Genomic DNA, 15,372 nt, shown 5'->3' on the forward strand with positions numbered 1-15,372 from the left:
GGCAAGTCAAACTGCTTTGAAATCATGGATCATGATGTGATAAGGAAGCTGCAGGTACACAGATATGCCCAGCTGGAGCAGACTGCTTCAACGTACCTGAAAGAGCTCTTGGAATTGACAGAAGACTCTCATGCACAAGAGGGTCATCAGCAGCATTAACCAACAGAAGAGGAACGTAGATCTGCATCAAGAAACATGGCAGAAAAGGAAAAGCAGCCCAGTAAGGGGCTGGTATTTAAATTTCAGTCTACCAACTGTAAAAGCATCTTAGCTTAACTCAATTAAGACATCTTATTGCAGAATTGCTCTGTACATGGAGAAGCATCAGAAAAGCAGAAATCGTCAAAATTTAAGACTGGTGCCTTTTCAATCAATGGAGTGCTTTGCAGCACTTGATTTCCCCCCCCCCCCCCCCCAACTCCCCTCAACTCATTTGTATGAAAGGGGCAGGGGTGCATCACAGCAAATACAGATTGAGTCACAGATCTTCCCCATTCTCAGAATTCAAATAGCTACACCCTTTTTTGCTCTGTATTGCTTTGCACATCAGGCAGCTAGTGCCAGCTCTGTTATGGACACCTTGGTTAAAGTCCAGGCAACTCCCTTGGAACATCTCCATCCTCTGGCTCAGTAGATCAAGGAGGAATTAATCTTCCAGCTCCACTTCTGCAAAACTTCGGTCTGCTAAGCATCTGCCTGCCAGATAGTGTCCTGCGTTCTTTTCCACAGTATCCAGTAAGTCTTTCTTCCTTGAAACTGCAGGGTCTGTGACACCACCCGTTTCCCACCTTATCCTGATACACTCAGAGCAGTTCAGGCGAATGCATGGCTTTACCTAGATCACTTGGGTGCTGCTACCTGTCAGTTGCAAGCTCTAAAGAGCCCAGGGCACTTAGCCCCAGTATTAGAGGTAGCAAGAACTGAAATCCCACTCCAATATGATGTGTCTGATTATTTCTGAAAATCCTAGCTACAACAGCTATGTCTAGATATCAGCAACAGAAACCACAGTGCATTTTCTCTCCATCAGGAAAATGAAGGTACAAGAGCAGTCTCTATTGCAAGAGCTTACCCTATGCAAGTAATGCAGGCAGCTTTCCTCTTCATAGTATTCCTTTAGGGAACTGTAGCCGTGGAACTTCCTGAAATAGAGAAGACTGTCACTGCAATCATCTGCTTCTGGTACCCACGTGACTCTTAAGTGAGGACACATATGCAGAGATAGGAACGATGCCTCAATTTTCATGGACAATGCTTTTTTTCTACCCAGCGTCTCTGCAACACTGACCTTTGGCAGCACAAGCCTTTGTGCTTTCTGTGCTTACTCAAACATTTTGACATCATGGGCAAGTTAAACATGCAAGCTGAAGTCTAGCAGCCTTCAGGGCATTTCTTTTCAAGTATCCCACTTCACTTAAGTAATTATACATATCGAAGAAAGAAAGAGTTATGAAGTTGTTCATCTTTACCTGAAAGCCTTTTCAAATACAAAACCACCACAGTTTACAAACCTCAAACATACTGAACAAAAGAGTCTGCCTACAAGCCACCCAGAACTGATTGTGGTTCCAGTTCTTTGCCATATCCTTAGTACCCCATCCCAAACCAAGAATTCAGTAAACCTATACTCAAGCACCTTTTTTTTTTTGTTCTGATGCAAGAGATAACATCTCTGTTGGCCCAAACTAGAAATCTAGGCCTCAGGCATGAGCGATGAGTAGGGAGATTTCCCTAGGAACGGCTTTTAAAAAGCAGCCAGCAATACTCCCAGCCTGCCAAAAGTGTTACAGCTGGACAGCCGACAGTTTACAGCTTCATTTGGGAAAGGTGTCAATGCCTGATACAGAACATGCCATGGTATGAACACTGCCACTGAAGAAAGGGCTGTGTTATTTTCAAGGACGCAGGCAGTAACAGGCTACTGCTTAATAAAGCAGAGAGCTTAATTTAGGTGTTAGTATGACAAGTAAAAAAGGTTGTATTCTCAGTCAACTCTAATGTTTATTGAGAAGGCAGTAATGGTTCTTGGGGAGAAGGTTTTTTTTTCAAATTCAAACAGGACTACGGACATTCATGAGCAGTTCTGAGCTGATTTCCACATTCTACACTATCTTTTGCTAGAGCTTGCAGGCAGAGCTGACTTCTTCCTACATTACTGAAGGCTGCAGGCTGGGATTTACTGATAAATAAATGCCTCCTGGGTGACCTTACAGAAACTGTGACTGTCAATAGTAAGGTTTTTGTTCCTGGTAAGTTTTATTCGATATGAAGGCAAGGAAGAATTTGAGGTTGTCAGCACTGTATTTCAGCAAATTCCTACAGGCACAGCAAGGGGCATGGAAGAGCAACACTTGAAAGAGAAGGTACTTTTAGAGATCTACACAGAATCAGAGAATTGCCCTTCATACCTCATAATGTTATCATCAATCTGCATGAGGGATGTTGCTGTATAGAGTTTGCTCAGATCAGCATCTGATAGGCTTTGTGGCCTCTTCATGTTGTTATCTCCAAAAAGAACTTGTCTGAAAGAGTAACATCAAGAAAGTCATCCAAATAACACAATAAAGGCAGCAAAGCCATGACCTGTTCAAGGACAACTGAGTTTACCAAGTCTGACAAGATAAGACTAGAAATAAGCTACATATACATGAGGCTTTCGTGGGAACAAGAACAGCTTATTTGTCCACTTCCCTTTGCAGTAAGGCGTAATAGAAACCCTAGCAGCCTCTTTATAGAAATAAATTCCTGTTATACTGCAAAACTGCATGGGGGGGCCTCTAAAAAGCATCTTCCCAGAACAGACAGCACTAAGGGTACTTGGAACAGAGGCTACGTGTTAGAGGGAGGGTCCTTTGGCTGCAGACCAAACCCGTGGGTGGCTCGGGTGAGAGCACTAGCAGTCCTGGGCATAGCATCTCCTTCACCATCTGGTCCTAAAGTCTTCCCAGCACACATATTAGTTTAGCTCACACAGCAGTAATTACTTGGGGCATTACCTTAGCAGAAAGCTATTTACTATGGACACTTGTCATAATTATTGCCCTCAGGAGAGGATGTGTTTCTTTACTAGAACAAACTGCTCCCCTAACAATAGAACAAAAGCCACAAGTTGGAAAGGGATTTTTATTCCTTCTCAGGGGCAGCTGTGGGGCAAATTAGAAGGGAGGCTAGGTTTGATCTGGGGGAGCTGCCTCAGAGCACAAGTGATTACAGGAAAAAGTTTACTTAAGACTCACCTTCGAGCCAGCACGGACTTTTTCTGGGTTATGAATTTAAGTACCTTTTAATGGGGGCTTACCTAACTTTACATGTTAAATTTGGTCAAGTTGTCTAAATATTTGTTAATCTGGAATGAATTATGTGGATCATCCTACACGTCAGCTGCCCTAATTGCTTCTACAAGTGTTTCATACTGCACAGGAGCGTAAACAATGAACCAAAAGTTTGCAAGTGACACATGGTCTTAATTGGAATAGTTCTTAGATATTCCCCTCTTTTTCCCTTGAGTCAGGCAACTTCAAATATACACAGATGAGGTACTTACACATTTATTGCCCTAGAAAGAAGTACCCAGACAACTTCTGATGGAGGAAACAACAACATTGAGCATGTCACCTGTTTAACACACACATTCCTTTGACATGAACACACCATGGATCACAACAGCAGCACAGGGATCCTATAAGTACACTTGCACTCCAGGAAAAGCAAGACTAGTATTTTGCTGGCTACATACTCCTTCTAGAGGAACAGCTAGAAGCCAGAGCTACAGTTGACTATTTGCTTATTTGGTAAGCAGCAGCCCCATACAGCAGATCTTGAAGAGTAGTCCTACCTCAGGTAGGTGGCAGAACAAGAGGCTCCTTGAATAGCGAATTCTTTGGCTAGAAGTGAAACAGATGCAGAATACTCCACTTTGAAGGCTAATTGCAATGTCTTCCTCTGCACAGCTACTTTATTCATTGAGTTTCTCGGAAGGCAAATAGACAACAAAGCCTGCTTTCTCCTAACAAGATCAAAGCTTATTTGTATATTTTATAGTATATAAATGAGATTGACATGGGCTCCCCTTCTCTGTTGCTTCATCTAAAGACCACCAAACAAGGAACGGGTTCATAAGCTTTCAGAAGTCCTATTTTAAAGGACCAAGAAGGCAAATCCAATACAGCAACTGACCCAATCAATACTATCAGCATAAGTGATGTACTGCAGTACCTGTGAGAAAGGATGATCTTCTTCATGTTGTCTGCCATGAGGAAGTTATAAAATCTTCTACATTGATCCCACTGCATGAAGGTTTCCTGTCCCCTAGAAAAAACACAGTGCAGAACAACCAAAGCTGTTAATGGCGATCTTGAAAGATCAGATTAATTCACTGTAACATCTTACAGCAGCCTAGAGGCTATGTAAACAAATCCCCAGGCCTCCCCTGCCACAGCTTAACCTTTTCCAGGAAATGACTTCCACTTTGATGAAGTTTGGTAGTATCAGAAAACAGATCTGCAGTCTCATTTTGCAGAATGCAATTAGCAGTTTTGATCAGAGCATTTAAGAGCCATCAATCAAGATTTGCAACACTGATAAGAGGATTTTAGTATCCCTCTGCATAAATTGAATGTAATTTACCTAATAGGACTACCAAGGAGAGGACTAAAACCTGTTGCTGAAAAGTGTTGTCTGTTGTGTATATTAGTTCTGCAGAGGAAATAATTTGTGCAGATGTTTCCAACATGTGCAGACACTATTACTGTTTTAACTTCATTGGCAGTAGCTGTAGGAATAAATAATAGTTGCAGCTGCAAGTGGCATCTGAGTTGAAGTCTTTACCTATTCTCAAAGCAGAATAGCACTTCACAGCTTATCTGTTGTTAAAACAGAATTAAAGTCATCCAGACCTCTGCAAGCTCTGCCAGATACCAGCACTCCTTTGCTATGCAGGGTCACAGGCAGGTTATAGCTTTACTCTTAGCAGGGTTTGCTGTTACTGAGGAAACACACTATCATTTACCAAGCAACCTAAGAATGCTGGGAGCAGTTTTAGCTACTGAAGTACCCCTACCATTTAAACATTAACATACCATGAGAACTGCAGCGGATTTAGCACGACCTCCCAAGCCACCACCTGCAAGTCCCCTAGCAGTGCAAAAGCAAGCTACATTTTCTTGTAGTAAGCCATGCTGGAGTACGGAAATTTTTTTTAAAAACTCCTTATCTTACAAGATGTCTGAAGTTGAAGCTACTGTACTTCCCTGCAGTTCCTGTGGTATAGAGCAGTACTCCTAATATGAAGGGCTGCAAGCACTGAAAAAAGGCAGCTTCCAGTAATTTGAGCACTGCACAGGTTTCAAAGCTGAGGACTCTCCCAACAGCCTGTAGCTATGATGAAGATACATTCCACAAGTTCAACAAGCAGAATCAAGCCTGTGCAGGCAGAGGTTAAGGAATAAGGAGACGTGTCTCTGTTTAGCCTCGGGGAACAAATTCCCCAGACTCTGTTAATTCATTTAACTACGAGTCTCATATTCTTCTGTCAGACCCTAGTATTGCTGCTACTTTATTATGCCCATCTATGGGACTCACCCTTAATGCCCTGGAAAGGCTTTCATATTTCAGATCCCTGGTTCACCTTGCTCACCACCACTTTTTTTTTTTCACTTCCTAAAGTTATGAGGGATAAAGGCTGTACAAGCTAATAAAAAAAGAAAATGGAATTGCAAATTAACTAGTCATGTCTACCTGGGTAATTCACTTTCATGTAGCTCAGAGGAATGAGGCCAGTTATTTTAACTTACCAGACCAAACCCAGGAAGGCTCAGGCTTAACCGTTTCACCTGGAGGTGCTTTGCAGCTCCTCCCTCCCACTTCTATAACCAGAGGGGCACAAGGCCCTCCCTGTCCTGCCTTTTGCTTAGTAGATATTTACTGATGATGTTTCACCCTAGCTCTCCAGCTAATTAGCATTTAAAACAGAGGCAGATATTAGGTAGGGAGACTGCTGATTGCCCAGTAATGCACAGATGTTTTGTGACTGGAGATGTGCTAGTAGATGTTTACCCAGCAGGTGGAGTCAAGAGCTCAATAATCCACACAACCCACTGAAGACTTGCAATAAAGTCAGACAAGCAGATGTTCTTTTTCCACACGAATATCCAAGTGCAGTATTGTTAAACAGGTTGTCCTTGCCCTGCTATTCTACCAGCACATCATGACATAATATTACAGAAATCATCTTACGGAACAGCAAACAGCATTACTCGCAACATCATTTTGGAGACCAGAAACCCAATTTTGCGTAATTGCAGAAGATGAACCAAGTGGACCACAGCCAGATGTGGTTCTTGCAAACCCTGTCTGATGGCTGCAATTGAGGAGCTGGCTTCAAAAGGATGTTCTGTGCTCCATGCCAGAATCCCAAGACAACTAAGAACATTTTACTCGAAACAAATCAGAAAAAATGTTCCTGAAAGCACGTATTCAAATTTTAAGGGCATGAACTTACAGGGACCTACCAGTAGATTATACATGGTTTTAACAGTGGTCACATCTGATCTCAAAAGATATTAGGTATGCTGGAATATTACTGAAGTGCATATCAAGCTTTTAGTCACACCTTCATGCTTCCAGAAAAGTTTCTTATTTCCACCTGTAAAAGCTTAACTCATAAAAGGTGTCTTAAGACTGCTGCATATCAAACTGGTCCCTGTACAGGCAGAGCACCAGCAGCATCAAGAGACTTTCAGCTACCTTGACCAGGCTGGGAGGCCAAATTCCATTGCAAGCCTCTTACAGGCTGCCACAGTTTCACTATTTTTATCTGCCCAAAGGATCTTGACCTAAATACCCCAATTTCAACAGCCCCTTTTGCCTTTCAAATAGTCTCAGGGCTCAAAAGCAGAGTTAAATTACTGTAAAGTCAGCTACATCTTAGCAGTTGTCCATATGTACAGACTGCAAAAACTGAAAGCAGTAGCTTAGCCACTTACACTATTTTAATCATCATTAACTGTGCATATATGGAAAGTTACTGCACATTAGTTGAGCCACCTATTTTCAAGCAGCAGTTCTGCACCAAGATCCTCCATCAGTAAATGCAGCTGTTAGCACAAGCTGGAGCCGTTACAGCTCTTGTGAAGTGCTACAGCCTCAGCTTCCAGCTGGGGAACCACAGGTTAAGGTAAATTTTAGGCAGTTTAGGGCTATAAGCCTTCTCCTCCCCACCTTCCAGATTGTATAACACAGTTGCAAGTGCCTCTCCATCTCCTCACCAGCCCACAGCACTGTTTCAGTGACACACTCCAAGAGACAAGCATGGCCTGACAGTGTACAAGCTGTGCGTCTCTTTGCAGTCTCCCCAGGTAAGATCTGCCTGATGAAACTGCACATTGAAGCCAGAAAAGCTATTATGAACCAAGGGATACTTCTCAGAGTGATGAGAAAGTGTAAACTATTGCTTGCAAACCTGGCATCACCTCAGCAGTCTGTCATGCTGCCCAGACTGCCTGGGTAATTATACCAGGACTGCACAGGGATTGCCTCCTCTCAGGATGTTGTAGCAACAAGACAAAGTTAGGCCAGCTCACATGCACAGACCAGATGCTGCCAGCATGTACCTGGCCAAGTACAAAAAAAAAAACTTACTTGCGTTGTTGACGGAAAGCTTCTTTGTGCTGCCAAACCAGCAAAGCTTTGGCTGCTCCTTCAGGCAGGTGGCGTCCTGCATGCTGCAGTCTGTCAGACCAGTTCACCTTGGCCTTCCACACGCACCCTGCTAAAGCTCTGCCCCCTCCTGCAGCCCCAGAGACCAGCACAGAGAAGTCTCCAGACCCACCTCAGCGCACTGTAGCCCTGGCACACACTGACGCAGCACAGGACTCGCTCCTGGTTGCCCTGGCTCTCCCCCAGGTATTTGCACACGATGTTTCCACCCAGGCTGAAGCCCACCACAACCAGCTGGGTCAGAGGATAGGTCTTCTTGATGTAATTAACCATGGCACCAAACTCCCAGGTGCAACCTAAAAGTAAAGACAAAGTCAAGAATCATCTTTTAATAGACCAAGATTCCCACTTCAAGCTTCAGTTGCATGATTAAAGTTCAGCTTCTTACCCTTTCTGACTTTACAACAACTTAAGGTTTTAAGAGCTCTGATTCACACATGTGTTCGTGTATCTGTTTTATGAGTTCTGTGGACCTTAGCTCATGCCTAGTTCTGACAGAGTGCCAAAGTAAGATGAAATTACTTGCTTAAAAATCATGACAACAGCTAATCTGACAATCAAAGCTCTGCCTTCCCAAAGCAGCCTAAAAAGCAGAGTCCAACAACTCTGGGCTTGACATTACCAAGAACAGCGCACATCGTTACCCCTCTCAGGCAGTTTGCCACTTCTGAACTTAAGCGGGGTGTCTGGAAAGCAGCTTGCTCCTTCGCTTTCAGCAAGACTGCTGTGGATCTTTGACTCTATGCTGATGCAGGGAGGGATGGAAAAGCAAAGTCAGGACAGAGGTCTCTGGACTGTTGCAGAGTTTGACTAAGCAGGTGCTCTCTGGAAGCAGAGGGAAGGGTTTAGGCAGATGCAGCTAGCCCTTTTCAACCGCTGAAGAGGTAAAGATACTGCAGCTTCCTAGAAGACGTATGGGTACCCCCTCTTCAAAAGACGGGGTAAGTGACTCTATACAGAACTGTTCCACTCTCAGCTAACACCCACTTGCATCCCACAGGCTGCAGGTACTGAGGGATCCAGTTTCTGGCGGTACTGGGTCTTCAGATTGTTCAACAGACTTAAAGACCTGCACACATGCAGCATCTGAGTACCTACAGCTATGTCTCCTGCCTTTGAGTTTGGGAAAAGGGAACGTGAAGAGAAGCAGCTGCAAAACAGATGGCATTAGTACCCTGGTATCAACCGTCCATGAACTTTGTTAACCTTCCCATTGGACTTAAGGCTGCAAACCGCACAGGAGGCACCATGCGAAGAACAGAAATAAAACTACAGCTATTTATTCCTGTGTAGAGTCAGAATCTCAGCTCTATTCTATAGAACTTGTCCAGGGAGAATAATCCTAAGAGTTGGGATTCTACCCTATGCCAACTTAACAGTGCTCCACTGTGTCCTCATCCCAACTGTAGCATCCTCCAGACTCAGGTTCTGGCTAGTTCTGGAGTAGACCGAGCACCAGGGTTTGTGTTTACTTCAGTGAAACTGCAGGCTCCTGGCTGAGCATTTCAGCAGGGCTTGGGCACTTCCTTGTGAATGTTCTTAATGAGCAGTTTTCAAGCTGACAAATGCTGCATTGCTCTAGTTTCCTCTGAAAGAAGCCAGCAGTCAAAATACTTCAGTGTTTGACCTTCATGATTTGAGGGCAACTATTTCGGAAATCCCAAACTAGAATAGCAACAGGTCAAGCTTGATGTAAAGGCTGGGGGATTCAGCAAACTCCACTTTTATGCTACTCGCTCCTCAACAAATATGTCAGAAATCCAGCAAAAGCTATCTGGGTTGGAGGTAAATCTGCTCATGGTCTTGTTGGCACTCCAGTTAACAAACAACTCTGCCAAGTGATTTACTGTCTTACTCAAAGGAAGTTCTAGGCATTCCTTGCCCTTTCCAAGGCTATAAAAGACTCAGAAAGGTATGTCTCGAGCTGTAGGACAGAATAACTCCCTAAGGTCTAAAGCAAAGCTCCATGGAAGAAAGCTCTCAACTTCTATCAAAAAAGCAAATGCTTTAAGGAGGCCAAGCTTAGTTCCCAAGACATGGTAGGCTTGAAGCCATTAACAATCTAGGACCTCAATACAAATGGAGGCATTTGGTATTCCTGAAACGTTTTCCCTGAGGAGTAGATTTAACAACTATAAAACAAGCAACAAAGCATTATGGCCTATTTGCCTGCAAGACCCAGAATCTCAAAGCACAATATTTATATTTTGGCAATGCAACTGTTCAAGACAAACATTCAAACTGTTAGTCCAAACTCTTAGCAGTATGTATCTTCGTTGTTTTTAAAAAAGAAACCCAACACCAGTCTGCTAAACCCACAGTTGACTCATGACATAATGTACCCATAGATATTCCTAGTAAATAGGGACATGAGGGCTCAGGAGAACTCAGGAACAAGTGGATCAGGTCGCAGGCCAGCAAGGCCACATTCTACAAACATCATGTTATTCACTAGCAGGGCAGTTAAAAATAGCTGGGGTCACCCTTAACACAGTTCCAAACCCTTTATTCCTTTTAATTTCTACATTAAAAAAGACTTCCTTACATTCAGGGTGAAAGCCCCAAATTGTGGCAGTCAAGCACTACCACTTCTGTAGCTTTACTGTCATGCTATAGAATTGTTGCTGTTCCTTGACATTTGTGTGTTACATCTAGGGACCAATCCTCATGTGTGCCTCCTAGGACAGAAATGTACTTTCTGGATAGGCTGGTACAAATGCCTCTCATACTACGTTTTACAAAGCCTTAGGAGTCATGTTTATACTTCAGAGCCAGGTTTGTTTCACATTCCACTAAACTGATGGTTCAGTATCTCCAACATCATTTCAGGAGGCTCTTAGTACAAGAGCCACAAGAGGTTTTTTTTCAAAAGTTTTCTTTCCAAAAAAACTGCATTGTTGATTAGGATACATTGGTAAGAGCTGGGAGAAGAGCCACGGAAAAGTGAATCCCAGTATAAGCCTCCCCTCTTCCTCACATGTAAGTTCAGTTTGGTTCCTAAGCAACAGTACAAAAGTATCAATCTCATTCAGATACAGCAGTTGCATTATGCTGAAGGAGGCTGATCAAGTCCTAGAAATTCCACAAGCTTGAAAATCAGTCCCCAGCTGCCATGAAGTACCTACCATATGTGAACATTCGTGGAGAAGTGAGCTCAATATTTGGTAAGGCTCCCAAGTGATTCAGGACAGCACATCTGTACCCATTTTTTTGCGCGTAGTCAACAAAAGTGCGGATATACTGCTTTTCACTGTGGTTAGCAATCCCAGGGCAGATTACCATCGTGACGTCCTCTGTGCACAAAAAGACAGGGAAGTTAAGTAAATGTCACTTCATGCAAATTAAGAAATTCAGCAAGTTTCCATTTCAGATCTGTGGGAAACTGTCTACCAGAAGCAAGCTAAAAATCCTACTAGTCTGCCAACAATCCAGTATGGGACAGAACAGCGACTCTAGTGCTACCGATGTGCAAAAGTAATTCGTGTTACAGGAGATGAACAGTTTTCTAACTTCAGGGAAAGCTGCCCAAACAGTTCTGTAGGCACTGCCTAGAGACCAAGAGTAAATTCTTCCCTTTGAAAGATGTTTTTGACATTACACATGTTCTGCCTTCTGACAGCATGCTGTGACTACTAAATATGTGGAAGCTCTGGAGCTCACTGCTCATTCATGCACCAAATATTCTTCCCTCGTTTCCCTTCCGGAGTTGGGTGTAACATATCTTCAAAATGAAGGTTTTCTAAGCACAGACCTTCTGATCAGTTGACATTAGCCATCATCTGCTTTGTGGCTAATCTAATGATACTTAATCTTCTGACACTGTTCACTAGTTTAACACGATATCATTTCATCAACTAAGAAAGTAATTGTTGCAATTCAAGTAAGCATAGTCAATTACATTCAGGATTAGCATATGGGCTTCAAATTAGCTATCGGACTCTTACGTGCAAAGCTCCAGTGCTTAGCAGCTCTAGCCGCTGAATTTTTGCCTCATTAGGAGAGCACTGGTCAGATTCTCTTCAGTGATAAAGATAACAGCAACCGTTCTAGTGCAGCACTGTACCACGAGGATCTCAGCACCGCCAGCTAAGAAGAGAACTCTGCTTCTTCTGAAGGCCAAACAGGAGTCATGGGCTTATAACGAAATCAGCTGCGGCAGGAGTAAATTGCATTTCTGAAGTCAAGCCACAGTAACTCAGTTTTGAGTGTTGCTGTTACTAGCAGTAACAGGAAGTTTAAAACCTGACATTCACTCTGAATACACATACATAATATTGTAAGGAATCACCATGTTTTTCTACTCTTTCATGGGGTTCTCTTCATGTCTGGACTCCTTCATACCCTGTGCACATGGAGTTTGTTTTCATGCAGATCTTGAAACAGCTGTTGTCAGTAAAGACTACCAAGAATCCGTTTCTAAGGGGGAGATAAAGTCTCATTTCTTTTCCATACACACTAGGCTATGAAGAATCCCACGCAGCTAGTCTCTGCTCTATGATCCCGCAGCCTTAACAGGCAAAGGACACCCCAAACAAGGGTTACCACCAGACTCTTTGCCATCCTCTCACTTGAGGCACAGGTAATGGAACATTTCTCCTGCTCCTCAACCCTCCCACCCCTTGCCACAAACAGTTAATTAGTCTAGCAGGGTCTCTCCCGCTGAGACATAGGTATACAGCAAGACGGCCTCGCAGTCTCCACACCCTGGTTAGTACTGCTTAGCACCTCCCTTCCTTTGCCAAAATTCACAGATATCCTTTCTGCTAAATCAAGTAACAGTGTCCTCCTCCATTCCCCCAGAGCACAGAATCAAGGTTAGCAGCTAGATGCAGCCAGCAGCTGCTCGGCTGACCTCCAATGCAGTGCTCGGACTGCGGCTCAAAGAGATCAAAGGTGGCCGTCGCTCCATCTGGCATCGTGAGGTACTTGCGAAGTCCATATGGATGTGGTGATCTCACTCTCCCCATTTTTCCATAAAGGGCAGTCTGGATATGTCCACTCTTTCCCCAGATCAGGGGTGGAATGTACCTGAAAGAGGCAGTAATTCAATTGCTTATTCCTGTCTGTTGACGAGCCTTGGAAAACAGATAAGCATTCCCATAACAAATCTCCCCCTCGCCACCAAATATAGTAACAAATATGAAATTGTTTTTGCTATGACTGAATTGGCAGCACTGACCTCTGCAGCCTTACACCAGAAGAGAGACTGATATGCTCTCAAAGCTGATAAATCAGCACCGATAGCAGCAGCAGAAGTCAAAATCCAGACACTCCTCTATGTTGAAACATTACACGTGCAAATGCTTCTCAGCAAATACACAGAGGCCTTGTACCTCAGCGAGACTGGGACAGCAGGTTGCTAGCCAACCAAACTGACCTCTAAAACCTGTAAAATGTTGTAAATCTGTTTTAATTGAAATACTGAAGCCTGCTGGGTTGAGCCACAGTAACTTGCATAAGCATTCGACTGTACAAGCCAGTGGCAGAAATGATAGGATTCATAGCAAGTTCTAGAAGACCGAAAGCCCAAGACTTGCTGGTTAGGACGATTTTACACAGAACTGCTTTTCTCAGTTAAGTGAAGAGCACGGTACAGCGCGCTTTCGCCTCTCAAGCAGAGTTAAGTAAAGCTGGGGTGGTTTTAAAAGGACATGTCAGAATTAGCCAAACTCCACTGAATAATAAATCTCTTTCAACATAAGAGGGGGGAGTCTACCAATTATGTTTGTATCTCAAGGGCTTATTAAAGCTAAGTGACAAAGCAGGTTTTCTCTTCCTGGCTTCCTGACCCTCAAAAGAGGCACAGGGGAACCAGCTATTAGCTGGCAGGGGTTAAAAGCTTAGATACCAGGTTTTTTAGTACAAGCAGAGCTGCAAGTGGTTTAACAGGAGACATACTGCTGCCCACGCAGAGGTGGTGGGGCAGGCACCTGGCCACTCTGCAAAGGACAGACTAAGCCAATGCCTCAGTTACATATACTTATACATACAGTTACATCAGTTCTCAGCAAGAAAACATGAATGATTTATTGTTTAGGAGAATAGCAGTCCCAGAGGACATGCTTCCAGTTAAGGAGCTGTGGTCTCTGCTACATAAAGCAGGTTATCCAGAAGAAGCTTGAGAGCTGCTGACACCACCTTGGATCCCGAGAGATCAGCAGCTCCCTCCCTATTGCGTTTAGGGCTTCCTGCAATTATTCCCTTTGACTTCTTGAGACCACATGAAGCAGCAATCACGTTCTTTCATGTTTTTCCTTGTTCACAGAAAACTATGCAGCTTGGGGCTCAGATTTACTGCTTAAGCCCATAATCCACTAGAATGTGACAGAAGCCTTGCCTTTGTGCTCTGACACTACCTACTCACACAGCTGGACCTTCTTCCTCATGCCAGCTCTTGCGTGTTGTAGCCACAACTCCCTGTTCCCCCTACACACTCCTCAAAAAAAAGAAAAAAAAACCAGACTTCCTATAAAAATAAGAACTATCTAGGCTTGTTTAGCAAGTCAAGAGCATCAGTACTCTCTCTCTCTCACTGTTCTCTTCCCTAATCAATGAGGGAGATCTCTTACAGTCAAGCCAACACAGCAGCTCACTGTACAGTTTCACTCAGTTTTACAAGCACGCTTCACAAACAGACCAAAACAGATTCCTGTAGAAGTAGAAACCACTTCAAGAAAGGCTAAAAAAGCTGCCAATTGATGCTTGCAACCTTGCAAATTAGCCCTCAGTGCATCTTGGATTTGATCACTCAGTTATAAAGCTTTTCAATGAATCTATGTGAGGCTAGTAACACTACCTATCATTTATCAGCCCAGCATCTCTGCGCTGGGAGATATATGTACTGCAGGTGGGTCTTGCCAGATGCCAACCTGCAGCATGGCAGCCGTGCAGAGATTCCCAGCAATGGTGGGGACTGTACAAGCTCTGCAACTGCTGGTAGGGATGGAAAGTAGTCAAAGGATACAGTCTCATGACTCAAAGTAGACATCCATTGGGATCGTGCAGTCAATGTAAACGAGGCTGCACAAGAACAACTACAGATGGTTCTGCTCAAGTCACATACAGCTCACTGCAGAGGGTTTTGACCAGCAACCATTAGGCCAGGTGGAAGAGACACTGCTCTTCTAGCATAAGAAAAAGCAGCTAGCTTCGCCCAGTCATTTACTTTACGACCAGTTCAGATCAGTAGCCATACCCCACACTACATAGGGCTTGACTGGCTTTTTTTCTTTCACAGAAGTCCTTTGCAGATAGGTTTTGCTCGCAGCTTTTTTGAGGAGAGCTGTCAAATACAACCTATAACAAGAATTTGCAGCTCTTTTAGAAGAGACTCAGACATCAACAATGTATGTGTTTTAACCTAAGATTAGAAACCGTGCAAACATTGGAAAGTTTTGGTGATTCTGTTTCTATACATCACTTTTCAAATCAAGTATTATCCCAGGCAAAACCTAAAGTCTTACACCCCTTGGGCTAAAAAGGAGAGCAATTTCTCCAGCCACAGCAGCTAAGTCATACAGCTGTGACTGATTACTGCTACCACCTTGATACAAAAAAAAAAAAATCAAGGATCTTTGCAAGCACCAATCCTTTCTTCATGTTTATCTACAGTTCAGTTTCCAGCTATAAGCTACAGTCATCCAGTGGTATAGATGC

The 15,372-nt window shown here is 43.6% G+C and overlaps 1 protein-coding gene across 4 annotated transcripts in view; it reads right to left on the reverse strand.

Annotated features, from left to right (window-relative positions):
• ABHD2 (abhydrolase domain containing 2, acylglycerol lipase) overlaps positions 1–15,372 on the reverse strand; it is a 44,501-nt gene that overhangs the window by 7,518 nt on the left and 21,611 nt on the right. For all 4 annotated transcript variants that reach the window (XM_075431292.1, XM_075431290.1, XM_075431294.1 and 1 more), the window contains exons 4-10: positions 12,569–12,744; positions 10,842–11,009; positions 7,829–8,012; positions 4,216–4,308; positions 2,409–2,522; positions 1,073–1,142; positions 97–181 (exon numbers count right to left, since the gene is read on the reverse strand). In XM_075431292.1, coding sequence (XP_075287407.1) covers positions 97–181; positions 1,073–1,142; positions 2,409–2,522; positions 4,216–4,308; positions 7,829–8,012; positions 10,842–11,009; positions 12,569–12,744 — 890 coding nt within the window. The remainder of the gene's footprint in view (positions 1–96; positions 182–1,072; positions 1,143–2,408; positions 2,523–4,215; positions 4,309–7,828; positions 8,013–10,841; positions 11,010–12,568; positions 12,745–15,372) is intronic.

This window comes from Opisthocomus hoazin, chromosome 10, assembly GCF_030867145.1.
Source record: "Opisthocomus hoazin isolate bOpiHoa1 chromosome 10, bOpiHoa1.hap1, whole genome shotgun sequence".
In the NCBI taxonomy this organism is placed as follows: domain Eukaryota; kingdom Metazoa; phylum Chordata; class Aves; order Opisthocomiformes; family Opisthocomidae; genus Opisthocomus; species Opisthocomus hoazin.